At 43.4% G+C, this 22,115-nt stretch overlaps 2 protein-coding genes across 24 annotated transcripts; both read left to right on the plus strand.

The window, feature by feature from the left end:
* The first annotated feature begins 375 nt into the window (after positions 1 to 375).
* LOC117863513 (uncharacterized protein At3g27210) lies at positions 376 to 10,720 on the plus strand. Of its 20 annotated transcripts, none has more exons than XR_011898676.1 (9): positions 376 to 575; positions 688 to 967; positions 1,073 to 5,492; positions 5,625 to 5,724; positions 6,315 to 6,393; positions 6,903 to 6,964; positions 7,050 to 7,138; positions 7,219 to 7,608; positions 7,724 to 8,069. XR_011898676.1 is itself a non-coding variant. In XM_072294864.1 (8 exons), the coding sequence occupies exons 6-8, from the start codon at positions 8,354 to 8,356 to the stop codon at positions 10,462 to 10,464; spliced, it is 705 nt and encodes a 234-aa protein (XP_072150965.1). In that variant the 5' UTR covers positions 5,622 to 5,724; positions 6,903 to 6,964; positions 7,050 to 7,138; positions 7,219 to 7,608; positions 7,724 to 8,025; positions 8,161 to 8,353; the 3' UTR covers positions 10,465 to 10,720. The 20 variants fall into 20 exon arrangements, 4 of the variants coding, with proteins under 4 accessions (XP_072150965.1, XP_072150966.1, XP_072150967.1 ...); XR_011898670.1 differs by having other exon boundaries at positions 380 to 575; positions 1,073 to 5,481; XR_011898674.1 differs by lacking the exon at positions 6,315 to 6,393.
* A 5,880-nt stretch (positions 10,721 to 16,600) lies between these two features.
* LOC117863013 (protein argonaute MEL1) lies at positions 16,601 to 22,082 on the plus strand. Of its 4 annotated transcripts, none has more exons than XM_072295383.1 (10): positions 16,601 to 17,076; positions 17,204 to 17,275; positions 18,581 to 18,709; positions 18,808 to 18,963; positions 19,051 to 19,172; positions 19,263 to 19,400; positions 19,788 to 20,014; positions 20,455 to 21,301; positions 21,373 to 21,491; positions 21,582 to 22,082. In XM_072295383.1, the coding sequence occupies exons 4-8, from the start codon at positions 18,825 to 18,827 to the stop codon at positions 20,492 to 20,494; spliced, it is 666 nt and encodes a 221-aa protein (XP_072151484.1). In that variant the 5' UTR covers positions 16,601 to 17,076; positions 17,204 to 17,275; positions 18,581 to 18,709; positions 18,808 to 18,824; the 3' UTR covers positions 20,495 to 21,301; positions 21,373 to 21,491; positions 21,582 to 22,082. The 4 variants fall into 4 exon arrangements, with proteins under 4 accessions (XP_072151484.1, XP_034602472.1, XP_034602475.1 ...); XM_034746581.2 differs by having other exon boundaries at positions 16,609 to 17,076; XM_034746584.2 differs by having other exon boundaries at positions 16,609 to 17,076; positions 19,933 to 20,014.
* Positions 22,083 to 22,115: the final 33 nt, after the last annotated feature.

The raw sequence follows: 22,115 nt of genomic DNA on the forward strand, positions 1-22,115 counted from the left end.
AAAACTAAATATAAGCGCATGCAGCTACCTGATTAGTACCATTAATTTTATTTTTTCCCCAAGACATATCACGCTCTTGACGGTAATACATGCACCTCAATTCTTTTAATGAAAGTTTGATCAGAAAATTAGTCCGGCGCGGCCCAGACTCTATTACCTATAATTACATACTGTAACGTCGAGTTTTCTGGACAAGCCGAAGTCAGGGAGAAAGACACCTCATTTTTTATTTCGCGACAGTGGTCTCTCATCGGCTTCACCTGCAGTTTGCAGCAGCGCGCCGCCTGCCCGTCACTGGCTTGTGACTGCTGGGGAACGGCTGGCCAGGCGCGCGAGCTGAGACCTGAAGGTGATGCCTCATCATCACCGCGCTGGCGTGACAGCGACCCGGCACTGGATGGTGGCTGGCCGGCGAGCGAGACCTGAAGGTGATGCCTCGTGATAGCGACCCGGCACCGGACAGGAGTTGCCTGCTGGTTGCAGTGGCTTCACTTGGAAGCTGGTTCCGTTCATCATCTCAGTCCTTCCACGCTGCCATCTCCATTGTTCTCAGCACACCCTTGGGAACGCATGAGGTATGCTCATTAGTCCTCTCGTCGTGAGTTTGCATCCTCCTCATTCTATAGCTAGTTTGGCCTCTCGTAGGTGCTGATTGTTGCCTGATTCCAAACCATCTTTCATTACCAGATTCCAGCCTCCTCTGTTCCGAAGCGACGCCCATGAGAATCAAGATGGCATGGCACTACTAACCAGGAGGGATTTGGCATCGACGACTCCTTGTCCGACGACATCTTCTCCGCCCGGTCCGGTCCTCTGCTGTACGTCCTGTTTTCGGATCTGGACGTGTCTTCTCCAACACCTCTGCTCTGCGCGTTCCTCTGCCGGATCTTACTCTTTTGAGGAAGTCTCTACAGATTTGAGCACACGCTCTGGCTGAGTGCCAGCCCTGGTGTGCATCCGTTTTGTGGTAGGTACACGTACACCTCTTTCTCTCATGTTCCTCGAATGAATCCTTGTCACGTGTTACTGATTTGTTCTCTGCGATTGCAAATGCCTTTCTCTCTGCCTTCAGATCCAGAAGGAACCTGTGAACCACTGCGTGACTCGTGAAGATGGAGTTCGCGTTCAGCGCGGCGCGGTGGGTGGTGGGCAAGGCGCTCGCCCCCGTCGCAGACGGCTTCCTGGAGGCGTGGGCGGCCAGCAAGAATCTCGGCTCCGAGGTCGATGGCCTCATGACGGAGCTGCAGTACGCGCAGGCCATGCTCAACAACACCCGTGGCAGGGACATCGACAACCCGGCCCTCAACGACCTGCTGCTCAAGCTGCGTCTGCTGGCCTACGACGCCGACGACGTGCTCGACGAGCTCGACTACTTCCGCATCCAGGACGAGCTCGACGGCACCTACCATGCCGCTAACGAGCACGCTGGGGGATGCGCCCGTGACCTCCTCCTCAATGCTCGCCACACTGGAAGATACGTTGCCAATAAATTCAAGCTCTCCTCAGGCTCGCCTGATGCTACTCGTGGAAGACAAACTGCACAGATACCAAAATTGAAGTTTGATAGGGTGGATATATCTACAAGGATGACAGAGATCGTAAAGAAGCTCAATCCCATCTGTGCTAAGGTCTCAACCGTTCTTAATCTAGAGCTGATAGGCTCCAAAGGTATCACTACTGCCACCATGGAACGGCCCACAACCAGTGAGGAAATTACAGAGCCTAGATTGTATGGGAGGGAGACAGAGCTACAGAGTGTTGTAGATTCCATTACCCATGGTGAATGTTTTGCCAATGAACTTACTGTGCTTCCAATTGTTGGCCCGGGCGGTATTGGGAAGACAACTTTCACACAACATGTGTACCAAGAAGTGAGGAGCCATTTCCAAGTTACAATTTGGATATGCGTCTCTCTGGATTTCAATGCAGATAGATTGGCACAAGAAGCTGTGAAAAAGATTCCCGAAGATGAAAAGAAAAGTGGTAGTGACCAAGAACTAATTGAGCAAAGATTAAAAGGTAAACGGTTTTTGCTTGTCCTGGATGATATATGGAAGTGTCATGAGGATGAGTGGGAAAAACTACTAGCACCATTTAGAAAAGGTGGAGGAAAAGGTAATATGGTTATAGTCACAACTCGGATGTCAGATGTGGCCAAAATGGTTAAGACAGGTGATTCTCAAATACAGTTGGATCGTTTAGGAGCTCAAGATTTTAAGGATTTCTTTGACGCATGTGTATCTACCAGACATGAGTTCTGGTCAGAGCATCCTGAGTTAAGTGAAATTGGGAAAGAAATAAGGGTCAAACTGAAATGTTCACCTCTTGCAGCAAAAACTGTAGGGAGATTACTAAGAAAACAGCTCACTTTGGAGCATTGGAGAAGGGTTCTAGAGAGCAAAGAATGGGAACTCCAAACCAGTGACAATGACATTATGCCAGCGTTGAAGATTAGCTATGATTATCTTCCACTTAACCTAAAGCAATGCTTTTCCTATTGTGCTTTGTTTCCTGAAGATTACGAATTTGAAAGTGAAGAGTTAGTTCACTTTTGGATAGGACTAGATGTTTTACATGTGGGTGATCAGAGCACAAGAATAGAAGATGTTGGCAAGAGTTATTTGATTGACTTGGTCAACTATGGATTTTTCAAAAGGAACGAAAAAGACAATGGCTGTCATTATTATGTTATCCATGACCTATTACATGAGCTGGCCGTGAAAGTTTCACGGTACGATTGTCTTAGCATACAAACATCTAAAGTGAGGTCTATACATATCCCGGCATCGGTACGCCACTTGTCTATCATTGTGGATAACAAAGATGTTGAGGATATAATTACTTACAAAGACTGTGAGAAGGATCTTGGTGCACTTGATAAAAGGCTACAAATTGAAAACATACGTACATTGATGTTGTTTGGTGAAAATGTGGAGAGTTTTTCCAAATCATTTGGTAATTTGTTTAAGAAAGCTAGAGCCCTTCGTGCTATTTTTTTGTCTGGAGCATCATATATTGTGGAGGATATGTGGCACAACTTTTCAAAGCTTGTCCATCTTCGTTACCTAAGGATTAAGGGGAGTTACCATTTTCTGGAAACAGACCTACCAGGAACAATTTCAAGACTATATCACTTGAAGATCCTAGACATTAAAGATTCCTGGGGCTGCCCTATGCCATCAAGATATTTAAGCAACCTCGTAAGCATGCAACATTTTCTTGTCCCTGGTTATATTAGGCTTAACTCAGACATTCTCAATGTGGGAAACCTGAAACTTCTGCGAGAACTAAGAAGATTTGAAGCTAAGAAAGAAAATAAAGGTTTTGAGTTAAAGCAACTAGCAGAACTACTAGAGCTTGAAGTACTGGGCATTTACAATCTTGAAAAGGTTAAAGTAAAGGAAGAAGCAGTTGCAATAAAACTAATACAAAAACACCATTTACAAGAGCTCGTACTAGATTGGGATATTAATCGCTCCGATAAGGATCCTATAGGAGAAGAGAATATCCTTGAAAGTCTTATGCCACATAGCAATCTCTACAAGCTATCTATTACTGGGCATGGAGGTGACACTTGCCCTTCATGGCTTGGTACGAACCTCTCGGTAAAAACTTTGGAATCTCTTCGGCTGAGTAACGTATCTTGGAAAACATTTCCACCTCTAGGAGAGATGTGGTTTGTCGGTGAACATTGTAAAAGCTGTATACGAGAACAAAGCTTCAAAAAATTGAAGAGGCTAGAACTGGAAAAGGTACCAAAATTGATAAAATGGGTTGGAAATGGCCCTTCTGATTTGTTCTCTCACTTGGAAGTACTCGTCATTAAAGACTGCCCAGAACTCATGGAATTGCCATTTTCACATTGTGCTGGATATGAACAAGACGTTGAGGATAACATGACCTGGTTTCCTAAACTAGAAAAGCTCGAAATTACAGATTGTCCAAAGCTATCATCATTGCCTTGTGTTCCATGGTCTAGCTCTACTTGCAGAGCTAAGATTGTACGAGCTGGTTCGGGTATTAAGGAGCTGTCTTTCGGTGGACATAGATTGGAAATTCAGGGAAAGGACACATTGGATAGTGCTTTTTGGAGGGTGTTAGCCTTTCATAACCTATCCAAACTTGAAGAATTGCTGGTGATGAGATGCCCTCCTTTGTCACTAGTTCACCTCGAAAAGCTATCATCCCTAAGGAGCCTCTGGATAATTGATATGGGTGATGCCTTTTGTTCGGCTGAAGGTGATGGTCATGCCGGATATCAATTTCCAGTTAAAGATATCACGATTGGGCGATACGGTGGTAGTGGGCAGCGACTGACACGACTGTTCTCTTGCTTCCCAAACCTCCTCTGGTTCAGAATGTTGAAGTGTGAGAAGTTAACAGGGTTAGGCGTTGTGGGCCTGCATAAGAGGACGGAAGCACTGCCAAGACCGCCCTCAATTTCAGTTAACCAAGAGCAGCAGGGCGCAAGAGCAGAGGAGGAAATAGCAACATCAGAAGGGGTACTATTGCTGCCTCACCTATTACAACGTTTGTGGATCTCGGACTGCCAAAATTTGGTCCTCCAAGGTCTCCCAGGTTTACTCGACCACGACGAAGACGAAGGACGAACCGGAGGTGGAGGCCTCCAAGGTCTGAGCTCCCTCACTTTATTAGAGATAGAGAGATGCCCCAGGTTCCTCTCCTCCTATTCATCCTCCTCTTCTTCTTGTTTCCCTTTCCCAACCTCCCTGGTATACCTTGCTCTGGTAGGCGTGGAGGGCATGGAAACGCTGCTCCCTCTCTCGAATCTCACCTCTCTCAAAGGGTTACACATATCGGAATGTGGGGATCTTAAAGGCGAGGGACTGCAGTCTCTCCTCGCCCAAGGCCGTCTCACCGAATTAACTGTCCACGAAACCCCCAAATTCTTCGCTGGTTCTTCGCTGGTTCCCCAAATTCTACAGGAGCTTGACACGGATGACGTCGCGGGTGTCCTTGCTGCGCCCATCTGTGCCTTGCTCTCCTCCTCGCTCACCAAATTGAGCTTTTCGTGGCTCAAAGAGGTGGAGCGCTTCACAAAGGAGCAAGAGGAGACCCTTCAGCTCCTCACCTCCCTCGAGAGCATCAGATTTTGCCAGTGCGACAAGCTGCAGTGCCTCCCTGCAGGACTGCACAGACTTCCCAACCTCAAGAGCTTATACATCCACACTTGTAAAGCCATCTGCTCGCTGCCCAAGGATGGCCTGCCAGGTTCCCTGCTAGAGTTGATGATATACAATTGTCAAGGCATCCGGTCGATACACAAGGAGTGCCTCCCAAATTCACTGCAAAAACTAGTGATCTGGAACTGCCCAGGCATCCGGTCTCTTCCAAAGGTGGAATACCTTCCAAGTTCGCTGCGAGAATTGGATGTCGGTGATGGGAACAGCGAGGAACTAAGAAGGCATTGCCGCAAGTTGATAGGAACCATTCCAATAGTCAGAGCCTGATTTACCCAAGGTAACAAAGAGGTGGAACTTCCTAGTCACCAATTTCCCTTGCTTTTCCTAACCCTATGAACATCAGTTATTCTCTTTTTGTTTATTTGACTACAGTTATGGTTTCCTTCCGAGTAACCCACTTGTGTTTCACCTACTGTGCAGGGCTATTGTTTGAATTGGGATTTCATTGTATCCATACATGATTCTCGGTTGTCAAGCGTGAACATCGCAGGATATATCTAAACACCCTGTACATAAACTGGTTAGTATCCTATATGCAAAATCATCCGAGAGTCCCACAAAATATCTACAAATTTGATCCATATTTTTTTGTTAATCCTCTGCCTATTGTTTTTGCTAATTATTTGGATGTCTTGTTCTTATAATTATTGAGGAGTTTAAACTTTTCGTATTAGAGTTGATAAAAAGCTATTGGTAGACAATTTTCTCACTCACCGAACCCTGCTGTGTGAGTTTATCAGTTTAAGAACAGCTTGTTGCTCCAACAACTTTCAAGTTGTCTTGGTGTACTGCTACAGAAATAGGCTGCATCCACAACATATTAACTCTGAATTTATTTGTTGGTTTTGCCAGTTCACCAGAATAGTACTTCTCAGATTGTAGGACCAACATATTAACTCTGAATTTATTTATTGGTTTTGCCAGTTTACCAGAATAATACTTCTCAGATTGTAGGACCTTTTTTGACTACTGGCCTTTGTTTTCTGATGTATTGCTGCAGAAAATATTGCATCCTTACGCTTTTCTGATATCCTAATTTCTTTGCTTAATGCTGGACTAATTTGCTGTACCAACATGGTATCACTGATGTCTCATTTTCTGTATTCCAAGTTCGCATACTTATTGGAGTTTGATGGACTTATGTCCATAGGTATTCTCAGTATCCGCAAAAGTCTCCATTGGAACATATGTAAGCAAAAGAAGTGGCAGAAGCTAACCTAGAAAGCAAAATATAAAACTTCTTTTTGTACTGCCACATAGAGTTCCAAAAAAAAGTCTCCATTGGAACTTATTTTGCTAATTATTTGGATGTCTTTTTCTTATAATTATTGAGTAGTTTAAACTTTTTGTATTAGAGTTGATAAAAAACTATTGATGGAGAGTTTTCTCACTCACAGAACACTGATGTGTGAGTTTAGCAGTTTTAGAACAGCTTGCTGCTCCAACAACTTTAAAGCTGTCTTGGTGTACTGCTGCAGAAATAGGCTGCATCCACAACATATTAGCTCTGAAGTTATCTATTGATTTTGCCAGTATTTCAGAATAGTAATTTTCGGATTGTATAGGACCTTTTTTGACTATTTTTTTCTTTGTTTTCTGAGGTATTGTTGCAGAAAACCTGTTTTATGCTTAGTTTCACTTTTTGATAATTCAATCGAAATTTCTTTCACAACTTTTTCTTTTCTTTCTTCAATTCAGTGAACCTTGATGGAAAAATATTTACGAAGGTTTTATAAGATATCCATTCTCAAACACCTAAGGTAGCTTTACAGATAGTTAGATATTCATAGTTTTTTCTTAATTACCATGAATTATGTTTTAAGTGTTAACCTTTCCATGTCACAGGAGAGCAATTTATTTTTCTGATAAGTGACGAAATGTATGCTACTCAACTGTGCAAGTGTAAATCTGCCTAATTGTTGCTACTGACAACAGTAAGAGCCTACTCAATCTTTGAATTCAGTTACAAATATCATAGTCAGCTAATGTGAAAACTCTCGTATTGTTCCTCTAGTTTAGTTTTCTAGATCAAGCTTGGCATGCAAGCTGTGTTGGCACAAAGATTTGGTTGATTCAAGGAGATTTCTGGCACTTCAGTAATCAACATACAACTACTACTCTAGCTGGAGCAACTTCAGATGTTCCTAGTGGTTCTATGATTGGCAGGTCTTGCCAGTGCCATCTTAAGCAGCTGTGAACCAAGTGTTCCTTCACATTGCACTCATCTAGATCAACAGAGTAGCTAGGGGTGGGCGCTCAGTCTGACCGAACTGAACCGATCGTTTCTTCAGGTTTTAGCAGATTTTGGTTACCTAAAACTAGGAACCGATTGGTTCCAAAAGTTTCCAAGACTGAGTAGCTTCATGCATTCTATGCTGCTCACACTTGCTTGCTTATATACGAGGTGATTGTTACACTTTCCCTGAGGTCATTTTGTGATGCCAGTAGACATTGTAAATGCCGTTCTTTTCCTGGAGAAATATTGATCAAGCTTTTCTCCTCGGTGACTTTGCTTGCAGGAATTATGTCTCATTGGAAGGTGACATTGAGGGCTGACACTGTACCTCCCTGCATGCCCTGCTGCCCACCTACTGCATCCTGACCACGGTCCGTGTGCGGGATGGCTCGACCACTGTATTGCTTCCGGAGGGGCCGCTCTGCGACGTTCTCCGGCACTCTACAGCCATGTGGTCACTTCAGTCGCCACGGTGCGCGATGTTCTAAAGGGGGCATCGACCGCTTCATAGAACGTCTTTTTCACAATACTACGTTTGGATTTATATGGAAGGATCACTGCTTAAAGCATGCATGAGTAGTATAGGTAGTAAATAACTTTGTTAAAATATATCACATCTTTCTTCGTTATCCTATCTTATTTCCTTTTCCTTTACTCCTCGCGTCTCCTCATTTCCACCTCTCGACTGGCGGCGATGGCGGCGGCGACTGGCGACGATAGAGGCGGCGACTGGCGGCGGCGGGCGGCGTCGACTGGCGGTGACTGCGCGGCGGGGGGCGACGACGGCCTTGTCCACGGAAGCGCAAGATCCATCCGAGCCGCCGGAGACTCCGCGCCACATCCACCTGTCCACGGCGGCCTCTCTCTCTGTCTCGTCGCCGCCGCCATCGCTTGAAAGGGGAGAAAAGCAGGGATGGGTTCTTGCGCTTCGGTTCAAAACAAGGATTCAGGCTTCCCCAAGAAGCAGTTTCTTGCGTCGCCCACCAAGGCGAAGGCCGCCAACGGCAAGGGCGGCGACGGCGTTGCTCCGTTTGGCGATGGCTTTGGTGATCTCAAGTCCAAGGCCGAGGGGGAGCAGCAGCGGGCAGGTTTTGGCCCAAAGAGCCCGGATTCTAGTACGCGTGATGAATCTTTGCTTTCTTTGGTTGTTTTCTGAAGCAAGGTCCCGATCTTTATCTTTTCAGTCAGTTATTACTATAGTTTAGAGAGGATCTTTGGAAGTAAAGAAGCAGATGGGCAGTCAGTTCTTTATATGAAAAGGGACTTTTGGGTTCGTTTATTGATTTATTGGGCTCTGGAAGATTTGATAGCCAAGTGTAGTGTTATCGCTGCATTAATCTCTTCTGGAGATCAGTTAGCTTCGTAATTTTGCAGGGGCTGACGATCTTGAACGGAAAAGGATCTTTGTTGATATACTGACTGATTTTGGTTTCTTTTAATGGAGGAGTTTTAGCTGTTACAATTTGTTCTTGAAAATTTAAAGCTTTCTAAATGACGATGATCTCTTCTATCCAAAGTAGATTACTCCATTGACTGAAGGCTTTTTACAGCCTGATTATTTCTGTTGTTTCGTACTTTCGTTAGGATGGAGGAGTTTTTTTTTGTGCGTGTAAAATTGCTGACTAAATCCTAAATTGAAATGGCACACGGCTTTGTTGAGGGAATCAAGATCTTGCCAATAACCTCTTGAATAGCTTAGTTGCAATGGGCTGTGCTTCAATGTTTCTTTCCCCAAAATCAATTGCTAGCTCTTGATGGTTCTGAATTTCGCTTAGTTGAAATTGTTCTCTTCACTGATACCCACTCATATACCAAGCTGATTGAATTTATCTCTCCACTTAGCTGAAAGTACAATAACATGAATATAGTGACTCTTTTAATCAAGAGTGCAACTTATGGAATTTAATTTGCAGGCAGCAAGGATGAAGTGTTCTTCAAGTCTCGAGCTTGGTTAGATTCAGACTGTGAGGATGACTTTTACAGTGTAAATGGAGGTAATCAAACCGTTGACATGTTTAATTGGTAACTGCCAAAAGAAGCTTCAATGTAGTTTTAGATAGGCAAAGACATAGTTTTCTTCTATACTTGTGTTGTGTGCAATTGTCCTGGCCCATCATACTGTGATTACTTTTGCACCTTACCATTCCCTTTTTTAGGTTGTCCTATTATTATATCAGTAGCATGTGCATGTGGATTGTTCCACTTGTTGCGTGCAAATTGCATGTGCTGTGATAGGTTCTTGATGATACAACCTTTAATTGTCTCTAGAATCTAAGGGGCCTAATTTATAGTTTGATTGGCTATCGAAACAAAAAGGTCATGCCTTTGATTTTGTCTTTGGGCGCTATCATGTTTCTTAGCATCTAACAGTTATGGACATGGACCCCCACCTTAAGTTTCATAACCTATCCCATGTGGTCCTTACCAAATCACTCTAGCAATATCCTGGAAACATAACACATTCATTCATGGGCTTTGACGTTGTAAGGAGAGTTCTGATGCACTCAAGTTCAATAGTTGAACAAGTAGATATCCCTACCAGCCCATGTGATGTGATTCGCTTCAGTTGCTGCATAATCTAAGTTGTGCTTTTCTTATGCAGATTTCACTCCATCTCGTGGCAGCACACCGAACTACCAACCTAGAATGCAAACAGTGATGACCAACATCTTTCAACTGGACAATTCAGACAAGTCCAAATCACCAGAACCTTCTCCAACTGGCAGGAGGAAACTAGCCGAGCTCCTGCAGGAGGCGATGCAAAATGGCCCTGAAGAAAGAACCGATGTCAGCAAGAATGAGAAGAAGCAGTTGCAATCTGTCGCTGCAGACGGGAAGCCGGTGTCTGAATCCACATCCAGCTCCACTTGCAGCACGGAACTAACGCCGACCGTGGTCGCCAAGAGCCGGAAGGAGAAGGCATGGTACTCCAGGTGCTGTTGCCTGCCGAGCTTTGTTCATAGCCTGACCTTAGATGAGAGTGAGAGGGGGCAGAAGATGAGCTCTGGGCCATGTGCTGTTTGACAGTGGTGCTCCAGTGCCCTCCTGCCCTGAGCTGTATTTAGCACGATATATTGCTCGATCTGGACCCTGAAGCTACTGTAAAGAAGTGGGGGGTATAGAGTAAGAGTACTATATCCTTGTTGGAATCAAGTGGATAATAGCTAGCCGTTAAATTGATGTGCGCTGCATGTTGATCAACTGCAAGAGTAGAACATCTACCCTGCGCATATCTTCTCGAATCTTCATGGATATAAATATATATATTTTCAGATGTCAACTGCCAGCATAGCTAGGGCATGTCAGCATGTGACATGTGGGATACCATGCCTTTCAATAGTTCATGTAATGTGATTGAGGGGTGTTTGGTTCTTTAGGCCTGTTTGGCTCCAACGTGTTAAAGTTTAACACCCGTCACATCGGATGTTTGGATGCTAATTAGAAGTATTAAATATAGACTAATTACAAAACTAATTGCACAGTTGGAGTGTAATTCGTGAAACGAATCTATTAAGCCTAATTAGTCCATGATTTGACAATATGGTGCTACAGTAACCATTTGCTAATGGTGGATTAATTAGGTTTAATGGAATCGTCTCGCGAATTAGCACAGGGTTCTGCAATTAATTTTATAATTAGCTCATGTTTAGTTCTTCTAATTATCATCCGAATATCCGATGTGACACTGTTAAAGTTTAGCACCTCGTATCCAAACACCCCCTAGGAGTTCCTAACATTCCTGTCACATCGAACATTTAGATATTAATTAGGAGTATTAAACATACATTAATCACAAAATCAATTGCATAGATGGAGGCTAATTTGCGAGACGAATCTATTAAGTAATTAGTTCATGATTTGATAATGTGATGTTACAGTAAACATATGCTAATGATGAATTAATTAGGCTTAATAGATTCGTCTCGCGAATTAACCTCCATCTGTGTAATTAATTTTATAATTAGCTCATGTTTAGTTCTCTAATTAGCCTTCGAATATTTGATGTGATATGAATTTAGTCCGGACTAAAGATCCAAACACTTAACCATGACCATTTGCCAAAGTCAAGCATGGGATTCAAATTCCTTTTGACCACTGGCCACGCAATGCGTGAATCGCATTCAAAACTCTATTGCTATTAGTATTTGCGTTACCAGAATTATTGATGGGACGGTGAACAAACGAATTGCGATGAGAGAATGAAAGACAGAAAGAGAGCTGCCGCACACCACCCAGCGGTGAGCGGATGCGGCAACGCGGTGGTTGTTGATGGAAATTCAAAAACGTATTCTCCATTTTACCACAGGACATGAGCATGAACTGTTTTCTTTTTTTAAAAAAGTTAACAACTTGTTCGTAGGACAAGCACCATGCAACAAAAGAAGGTCACAACCTCCCTTTTCCGACCATGTAGTTTGCATGGAAAATCAATTGAAAAAATAAACGTCAACCAACACCAACTTTTGGCTGGACACCTGGCGTTGAGGAAGAAGCACCAAAAGTCTTGATCGTCACACTTCCAGTCACCAAACAGCCAACATTCCCCTGAAAAAATGGATTCGATTATCAATGACATTGATCAATATTGTGACAAATAAAATGAGTTGGATGCTTAAGCTTACATGCAAATGTAATAAGAACAGGGACTAATTATTCTTTCTATTTTTAAACCGTTGCTAAATATGCTCAATTAAATCCTCTTTCGTTGGGTATGGATTGGTTAAGAGCTAATAACCGCCTTGGGTCCCCATCCCTCGTCAATGACACCACCAGTGGATGTGTCGTGCTGAGCCGAGTCGAACTGGGTACTCGTTGTCACGGGAGAAGCTCGCCGCCGGTCAACCCCACCTGTCCTCGACCAAGGCGGGGGAGGGGGGCTGTTTTGTAAAGTTCAGCGACCGTGAACGATAATTAAGTGGAAGCCATGGGGTTTTGTGCAAGTTTTTTGCAAGTTTTGTTGTTTATATTCTAAAAATGAATTTCAATAGGTTTAAATTTGTATAATTCATATATAACTGTACAAAACTCTAAAATTGATGAACCAATTTTGCTAAGTTCATCTTTTTACGTATGTTGCATGAAAAATCACTTAGGGTATATGAATATATTTTGTTTTCCCGTTATTTAAACCTTTTAAAATTAGTATTTACTTTAATTATTTCGTTGGATAGATAAAATATAAGAAATTCAAAATGAAGTTTATAAAATATTTATAGCTAATAAAAATAAGTGACCATTTAGAATTTGTAAAAATGATTGATTAGATTTAAAATGCGATTAAATGCTTTTCTTTCATTAAAAATTAGGATAAATCCTATTTAATTGATTTAAAACTATTCCTTGGTTAAATAAGTGTCGGGGAAAGATCCCTAGTACCCGTAAGGAAGGAAGAAGACGAACTCCTACTAGGATTTCCCTGTAATCCTACTAGGACTCATACCACGTAATTCTACTAGGACTCCTACCTTGTAACCGACCAGTAACCCCACCCCCTGAAATATATATAGGAGGGTAGGTGTATCTAGATCGGTAGGACTATAACCAACAACACCAAACAACACCCAAGCGCAGGGCGCAATATACAACACCCAAATAGGATGTAGGGTATTACGCTACTCTGACTGCCCGAACCTGTATAAAATATGTGTCTTGTGTTCTCACTTTTACCATCAAGTTCCAGGTCCGGTGATCCCCTAACAACCAACACTACCTTAGGCATCCCCCTCGGTGGTTGCCGGATATAAAACACTGACAATAAGTAACTTTTGTTATTGAAAAATATAGAAAGCTCTTATTTGAATAAGTTAGCCTTTATAGAAATTCGAGGATGGCTATTTTATGTTGCTTATCATTATTTGCATCATTCCGTGTAGATTCGGATCCGCTTGTGGTGGTGTTCGTGGAGATCCCGTCTAAGCCACCTTAGGATGGCGATGACATGATCGTGGTGGAGCAAGGTCCCGAAGCTGCCCAAGAGCTCATCATCGAGACCGCTAACCCCGATGGGTAGCAAGGCAAGCCCCAGAGCATTAATCCTATTTAACCTTGCTAATTTGAGTCCAAATTTCATTATTTCATGATTGTGCATTAAGTCTATGAGTTGAGTGGAGTTCTTTTATGCATTTCACCTTCCTTATTTTAAGGACATCTTTGCCATTTATTTAAAAGTAGAAGGCTAAGTCTAATCTGCTAGTTCCATAGTAGTCAAGTAATTCCCCATTACTTGCGTAGGACAACATCTAAAATTTGTTAGAGTGCAAATTAAAACACTCTTAGGTACTGATCTAAGTCAACTCTCTAATGATTTGTAATAATCTGCTGCCGTAGATTGTTTATTTAAAGTTGTAATATATGTGATGAGCTCATGCGTGTTGCTATCTTAAATGTATGGATGTATGAGTTGAAGGTGGAGTCTTCGGGTGAATTGTTGATACCCGACGAACTATCAGGTTTACACTGATTAAGTAAGCAGCATGTTGGACGCCCAGAGCCCTAACTGGCGTACTCGGATCAGTTTAAACTGGACAGTTCTGCCACAAGTTCATCCCAATTAAAAACGGGATCCTGCAAAAACGGGCGGAGTTCATCCCAACTAAAAACACAGATCCTGCAAAAAGGGGCAGGGTAGATCCTCTACTGCCTCATGTCCCCATGTCCCATTTCCGGATTTTCTGTAAATACGAAAATCGTAAATACGAAAACATGCGGGTCAAATATGAAAAATGGGACGGGACATGATTTATCACGTCCATTCCGTTTTTAACCCTATCCGGCCTTACCATCCACGGGGATGTTCAAGCGCTTGCTTCTGTGGCATCCATACTGTCTTTGCCGCCTTCACCGCTGACCGTCGAGCTGTCAGGAAACTCTATTTACAGCTGCAGTAAGGTAAGCTCCTGAACCCCCTAACATCATACTCTTTTCATCTCAACTCGGCCACCCAAATTCTCACTTGATTGAAGTGGAGTAAGGTCCTGTTTAGCATGGCTCCAGCTCTTGCCAAAACAACTCCGGTAGTGGCTCCTCCGATGAAGCGGCTTCTGTGGTGAAGTCAAAGCCATTTTAGAAATCGTTTTGCAAAATGACTTCTCTGTTTTGTCATGAATGGACGGAAGATATTAAATGTTCAATGTGCCCCTGCTACCTAACTTGATTGTGTAGAATAATTTTATGTTGCCATTAATTTATAGTGTGATTTCACATGAAAGGAAAAAAAATAAAGAACAGAAATCATAGATGAATCAATATCTAAATCTTTCTAAGGGTCATCTGTAAGATGGTCAAGGCACATAGAAAGTAAGGAAAGATTTGATGATTTACTAGGGACCAAACAAAAGGTACATCAATAGCCATGATCGTCTGTTGTCTACTCTTCTTCGTGGACCGTGGCCCTGATTCCGGCCATCACCGGCGCTCCCTAGCTGGTGGATCCTCGGGCAAGTGTTGCAACGGGTAGAGGAGGATGTGGCAACTCCATTTGAGGGCTAATTGGTTCCAATCGAGCTAGCGCCATTGACGCAGAAGGAAGGATGACGAGCTGCTCGGCAATGGTTGCTCCGCGAGGTTTGGGGTGCGAGCGCGAGGCACACCGAAGATGAGCAAAGCACAGCATGGTTTCTTCGAGGTCGGGGCAGCTGGGAAGAGCTACGTGCTTGCTCGACCGGTGGAGGAGTGGATCAGGTAATTTGTTTCATGTGCATGCGTGGATGGGGAAGGAGCTAGGAGAAGCCAGTTTTTCTAGCTCCAGCGTTCTTGTTGATTTCGGCTCCGGTTCCGCCTAGGCTTCACCCCTGAAGCCATTTTCGAAACTACCGTTTGGTATAGCATCACTGAAGCCGTTTCAAGAGCTGTACCAAAGAAGCCCTGAAACTTGAAAAAAAATGGTTTGAACCGCCATCTCAACTCCACGTACGGACAGTTCTCCGCTTACGTAAAAGGGATCCTTCCTCTTCCTGGCCTCTCTTCTCTCTCCACTCACTTTCGCCCTCCTCCCACCCTGCAGCAGGGCGGCGGGGCCAGAAGTAAGCCCAAAACCCTCCCCCCTCCTCCCATGTTCTTCCTAGGCCGCGGCCGGGAAGGACGCGGCGACCAGCACCAGCCGCCGGCCTCCACACCGCCTCCCGCCCCCGCGACCATGGCGCTGCCGCACCGGGGCGCGTACGCCGCACCGCCGGTCCTGCACCGTCCTCCCGCCTGCCAGCTCCGGCCATCTACTCAGACGTCTGCTCCGCACCAGCTCTTCTCTGCGCCGCCGGAGGCACTCAGGAACCTCTTCGCTGCGCCCAACACCGCTCTCGCGCCGGCGTCTGCTTCCGAGGCGGAGGGCCCGTCGGACGTGTATCTGGCGCCCTCGTCCTCCTCGTCGCCGCCTCCGGCTCGGCACCCTGACCATGCCGGCCGCCTCGGTCTTCTCCGCGCCGCCGCAAGCAGCTGGGGCCGCGGACCTGCGGTCGGCGTCCTCGTCCTCCTCGTCTCTGCCTCCGGCTCGGTACCAGCTGACCATGCCGGCCGCCTCGGTCTTCTCCGTGCCGCCGGCGGCAGCTGGGGCCGCGGCCGTGCGTCCGGCACCCGTCTCCAAGCAGGGGACCGTCGGGAACAAGGCGATGATCCGCAACGACTTCTTCGACCACGTCAGTTCGCCCTCCTTCCCATCTCCCTCCCTTCTTGGCCTCGCTTTTTCTCGGATTCTTCGCGTAGCAGCTGGCTGGTGATGGTAGGGCTCTTAGTCCGTGCAAGATTGGTAGCGACGAGGTAGTCCTCCATTAGCATGTAGGCAAGGGGCTCGTTTGGCTCGTTTATTTTGGTGTTCCTCTCTCATTTTGATGCCGCTCAACAATCCTTCTTTGCGATTGTTTTTGAACGATTCAATTTCTTCAGCAAGAGAATCAGCAGTTTTCCTGTTTCGTGAAAAGATACCTCCTTTGCGAAACATTGCCACCGATTGGATGCAAGATTTTTTTATGCAGGCTGTTCTCGCTGTTTAATCTTCTTTTCGAATCATCGGCCTTTTTTAAAAATCTTCGGAAAAACAATTTTTTGCCTTTTTTCCTATCTCTTAGCGATCGTTTTTTCATTGTTTATGTAATTAATTTTATCATTAAATTATATTTAATACTTCATGCAACGTGACATGCAAATATCCCTCAAAATAATTGATTGTTGCGCAGAGGGCAGAGGCTCCCATGTATCTTATGCTACTGTTTTTTAACCCTTTTCGCTCGGGAACTGGATAACTGCGCGGAGCGCTCAGGCCACTGATGGGAATACTAGTTGTAGCAGCACCGCCTCGTTTTCGGAGAAGTTTAGCGAGACCGACCTCGCCTTGGCTGTTGGCACCCCATTTATCACCACCCAGGCGTGCCGGCCCTGGCCAGATCTGGTGCCCGCCCCCTTCGACATGGCCAGATCAGGGAGGTCACCGGCATGGCGGCATCGGTGCACGCGTGGCGAGGAGAATAACGGCAGGGAGATGATGCGTGGGAATGACGGAGTTCCTCCGGGCTAGGTGGGAGTTCTTTGGGGTTACTGCGGTTCCTGCAGTATCTCGCCCTCTCGGGCATCTTCAAGCAGAGCAGCAGCCTTGCACGAATTGCTTCTCTCGCTTGTTTGCTCTTCTTTCTGTTATAGTCTCTCTAGGTATCTATGCCGACACCATTTCCACTATTGCTAAATTCTTTTTTTCTTGTTTTGGAGGAGTCGAGTGTCAATGATTCATTTTGTTTTATTCTCTCAGAGGAGAATCACTTTCTTTGTTGTATTTCAGATGAAAGATAAAGACTTTGGTTGGGAGAAAACTTGTGCGGAAAGTGCTGGACAGTGTAACATGACTAATAAGGTGATGCTGTGTTCTTCTCCCTGAAGTTAGCTAAGCATTGCCTTAGTTGTAAATCGAAAATATGTTAGCTTGTCAATCATCTTTGTGCACGGTTTGTGCAGCCTTTACGAGTATGTCTTTTTGTTTAGTGTTGAAACTACAAATGCTAATTCCTCTAGACCAGTATCTAGATATAAGAAAGCTACCACAGGTGGTAGTTCTAGTAGGCCGTGGACTACCCTGGGATTGGGCCATTTTTCAGTTAGTACTTACTACTTAGCCTAGCCTCCATCAGGTCACAGCTGGCCAGCCTTTCACAGCATTAGTTCTGACTTCAATTTTTCGAGTATCCATTGGTATATATGAATGACTTATAACAATTCTTATGTATTGGAACTCGAAAGGCTATGTGATAATAACTCATATGTTTTCCATTAGTTTTTGTTTGTGATAAGTGAATGTCATGTTTTAGTACTTTGCAATATTCCTTATAGCATGCTTCGGTTACATGGCCACAACTAAGTCTTTGTATCTTTGATTCTTTGTTTTGCCAGGAAAACAGTTGATCTATCGTTTGTTGCTATTGTATTTTTGGTTATGCAAGTTCTGAACTTGTTTTTTTTTAATTTAAGATATTAAGGAACCTTTTTTTGTTATATATGTCTCTATTTTGGTTATCTTATACTTGTACCAGCCAAATTATGTAATTGTGTTCCAAATTATGTGTTGGAGCATTGGCTGTATGGGTCTGCCACTGTTATACTATTGTGGATTTTAGATTTTTTAGGTTACTATTGTGGCCATATATTTGCGAAGGAAACATTTCGAATTAAAAGCTTCTTTAGCTACTGCTGCTTGTTCTAATGCTTTCTCATATGGAAAGATGTTATTTGACACACTTATTTTTATGTGAGGAACATAACTTTTTTTTTTGGTGGTACATAGTATAAGCAAAGATTTTATTTGACACACTTATTTCTGGAAAGGTCTAATTTTCAGCTGGAGAAGTTTACTGGTGAACCCTTTTTCATTGTTGCTTGGTTGACCCTACACTCTTAAACATTGTTTGGAATGCTTGATTTGTGGTTTATTTAGACAATGTGGTTTACCAACACTGTTAGTATCAATACTGTTTTGTTCTAGATTAGGTTACTTGCGAACCCTTTTGCATTGTTGCTTGGTTGATCCTACACTCTTAAAAATTCTTTGGAAATGCTTGATTTGGGGTTTACCAACACTGTTAGTATCGATACTGTCTTGTTCTAGATTAGGCTTTAGTTGTAAGAATGCTCTCTTACTTTTTGTGTATCTTTGTATTCTTGCCAGGAAATGATTAATGGAGGAACTATTATCACTATTGATAACTGGACTTGTTTGAACTTTTCAAGCATGTGTACTGAAGATGTACAGAGGTTCTGTATGGATTTGACTCATATGTGCAATGCCACGGGAATGGTAAACTTCTCTACTATTTTCATTGTCGTGAAGTCTTTCAGAATAGTTTTGTATATTTTACATTTAACTGCTCTAATCCCTGTGGGCTGTAAATCCAGATCCATGTGTAGAAGTTATGTCAGTTGCTCCCACACATATCGAGAACACTTTAAGAGATGTACATTGGATAGCCACACAGGTGCTTGGACTGCAGGGAAAAGGAAATCAGCTACAACTTCTGATTGTAATTCTGCCTGAAATTTGTGGTTCATATGGTACGTATACTTCTAGTTAGGTCATGCAAATCTTTGAAATCTCTTGGAGTATTTTATTATATATACATGATGTGTCTACTTCTGTAGAGAAAGTTAAAAGAGTGTCTGAAACTGAGATTGGAGTTCTATCTCAATGCTGCTTGCCAAAGCATGCTGGCCGGCCGAGTAAGCAATATCTGGAGAATGTTGCTCTTGAACTGATCTTCAAGGTCTCCATATTTCATATTCTTTCTCTAAAGTTTTGGTTTCGCTTTTAGTTCTTTCTACAGGAATGCAATCATTCCTTTTGTGTTATACAGTTTGGAGGACGCAAGACAGTTCTTCAGAGAGCATTGGTACGCAATGGCATGTTTGTTTCAAAAGACCAAACAATCACCTCAGGTGCTGATGTAGCGCATCCCCCGCCACCAGAGGACACTGTATCTCCCATTGCTCATGTAAGCCTTTTAACTTCCATTTTCTTTCATTATTTATGTAAAACATACAGTAATATTGATGTTATTAATGGATGCCTCACTTTGATACATTATTGGAATGCTAATTGAGATTCTATGTGCTTTAGCTTTTTAGAATGTTTATTAACTAGCATCCATGCTATATGTGTGTGAACGAACCTCTTCAAAGTAAAGCCTTTTCAGCTAACACCCATTAATTACTGATGGCTGAAATTCTTAAGGCATTTTTTTGTTGTTTTACTCAGTTTATCATTTGTTTATTTTCTAAAACTATAGAAAATAGAAGGAATTAATGTGCCTGTCCTTGTTTTCTACAACTATTAATTATTTTTCTAAAGTATACCTTGTTTGCCCTTGAAATTCTTGTAGGTAAAAGTTTGCTTCTGTGGGCATGAAATTGAAATGCCAGTTAACCCACGGAAACAAACAATACTAGAGTTTGTTCTGTTAGCCCTTATGAAATCAAATATAAGAGCCCGTGATTTTTATTTGACATTAAATGGAAATATGTTAGACGAAGGTTTGATGGTGAACTCTGTGCTGGCTCTGGGCCGCTCAAGTATTCATGTTGTTCCAAGGATGAGGGGAGGCGCATAGTAAGTTTTCTAGCTCTAACCCTCGGGTTGAATCTGTACTTGTTCTCACAAATGTTTGTTAGATTTCTTAACTGATCAGCTTTTTTTTCTACTGAAAAAGGCTTGGCCCTTGTCGTTTTTACATTGGGAAGCATTAACTAAAGTTGGCATGTCTATATAAAGCACTTTACTGTCTGTTTGGATCTTTTTTCGTATGTTTATTTATTTATTTTCCGTGGAACACTGAACTTGGAAATACGATATTTGAAGATGCTTATTCTTGATGATAAAACTGTAAACACTTTGGTTATGTAATGCTAAATTCTGCTTCTTAACTTGCTCTTTAGCTGTAACTATATCCATTGAAGGTTCTAAATGGAAGAATAAGAAGCAGAAGGATCTAATATGTAGTTGATCAATATTTTTAGTGCAAGGAGGTGTAATATGTTCAATTTTTGCAGCTCTAGCTACCTCTGCAGCTGGTATTATCCGATGAATTAGATCATAGATGCATACTCGAAGCGCCTAGTTCGGCGAGTTTTCATCCACAAGAGAATGAAAAGTAAAGGAAGCTATGAGTTTGCACCTGTGTTATCCTATTTCTCCCAGTATCTGCTACATTATTTATTTGTATGTGTGTGCCGGGAGGGTCATTTGCGTGATATTTCTTGGAATGGGGCCTTTAGCTTATCTGATATCCTACTGTACGATGGCCATATGAGGATAAGTCCTGATGTCCCAGTACACCGATATTCCCCAGCTGGAGGTGCAGCTGATTATCGTCGGTTGTACGATATTGTCCTATTGTTCGTTGATCTTGACACTGGAAATTATCCAGTGCATGTCAGGTATCTGCTCAACACATTGCTTAATGCTGATGAGAGTGTGAGGCTCAAGCCTGAGTTTGTCACCTTTTTAGTTAACCACCCGTGCCTGCTTACATATGCTGAGAAGCAAATGGTGTATAGTTTAGTGGATCGACTGTGTTCAAAGCTTCCTGAGGCTGTGGTTAATCGTCTGGATCAGCTGGTTGGAGTTCGTGGATGGGTAACCGTAATTCAAGGTGCTGACGCTTTTAAAGAAACCTACACATATGTGCCACCCCAGAAACCCTCTGTTCAGAATCCCCCAGTTCCTGGCGCAGCTGTTCAGAATCCCCCAGTTCCTGGCGCAGCTGTTCAGAATCCCCCAGTTCATGGTGCTGCCGTTCAGAACACAATCACTGCAACTAGAATGCAGGGCTATGGTCAAGGGGTTACTCACTGCCTTCACCTTGGTCGTAACTTTCTTAACCACCCTCCTGTTGAGGTAGTATCTTTTGTACCAAGTTGTGTATATTTGGGAAAAGGCTGCATATTCACTGGCTTTTCTTGTATCAGGCAGATTTGGAGACTGCAGAGGTGGCTTTATCTTACTTGGTGGAGTTCGTCTTGCCAGAAGTTCTTGAAGTTCTTTCTAAAGAGTTGACGGGCAATCATGCTAGGACGTTTATGGAAATGTAAGTAAATATCCTCGTCATTCTCGTCCCGTGCCTGCTTACTGCCTAAGTAATTGTAGTCCTAAGGGTATGCTTGTGGCTATACTGCAGACTATCAAATCCTAATGCGGATAAAAGCACTGTAAGAGTATCTTTGAGCTGAGGAGCTGCCACCCTAAGATGCTAGTTGCGAGGATCCCCATTCTTGCTCAGTGCAGTGCGCCAGCTGCAGTTGTGGATCTGACTGAGAAGGGCTATTGCTATCTTTGATTCATGATGTACTGCGACTTGAACAGTGCTCTGTGTGATCGGTGTTGGTGCCAATTTGGTTTGTATCCCTCCTTCTGTAACGTTGTGAAGAAAAACTAGAGCTTTTAGGGGAGTGGCACACTTGCGTGTTGCCTTGGATTGTTCAATCTCTGTGTTGCATACACTGTTGCTGTCTGTAGGCGTGATGCGGCTGCTCACAGATGCCGGGATGCATGCTAGAGCGTTCAGCACAAATTGCTTGGCCCCGCCATTACAGCTTAGTGATCATGTATTACATAATTTGTCTAAAAAATTTGGTGTTACAAATTTGTGAGTCATCTTGGGATCGACATTGATTTTCTTTGAGCACATCCCTCTGTATCCTTTTAATTACAC

The sequence above is a fragment of the Setaria viridis genome, chromosome 7 (genome assembly GCF_005286985.2).
Source record: "Setaria viridis chromosome 7, Setaria_viridis_v4.0, whole genome shotgun sequence".
Lineage (NCBI taxonomy): Eukaryota > Viridiplantae > Streptophyta > Magnoliopsida > Poales > Poaceae > Setaria > Setaria viridis.

Excerpts from the sequence above, each read along its gene's own strand:
- LOC117863013 (XM_072295382.1), top strand. The coding sequence starts at position 20,549 with ATGAAAAGTAAAGGAAGCTATGAGTTTGCACCTGTGTTATCCTATTTC. Across the intron at positions 21,302-21,372 it reads TTAACCACCCTCCTGTTGAG|GCAGATTTGGAGACTGCAGA; the intron begins GTAGTATCTTTT and ends TTCTTGTATCAG. Across the intron at positions 21,492-21,581 it reads GCTAGGACGTTTATGGAAAT|ACTATCAAATCCTAATGCGG; the intron begins GTAAGTAAATAT and ends GCTATACTGCAG.
- LOC117863513 (XM_072294864.1), top strand. The coding sequence starts at position 8,354 with ATGGGTTCTTGCGCTTCGGTTCAAAACAAGGATTCAGGCTTCCCCAAG. Across the intron at positions 8,556-9,353 it reads CCCAAAGAGCCCGGATTCTA|GCAGCAAGGATGAAGTGTTC; the intron begins GTACGCGTGATG and ends TTTAATTTGCAG. Across the intron at positions 9,435-10,042 it reads CTTTTACAGTGTAAATGGAG|ATTTCACTCCATCTCGTGGC; the intron begins GTAATCAAACCG and ends TTTCTTATGCAG.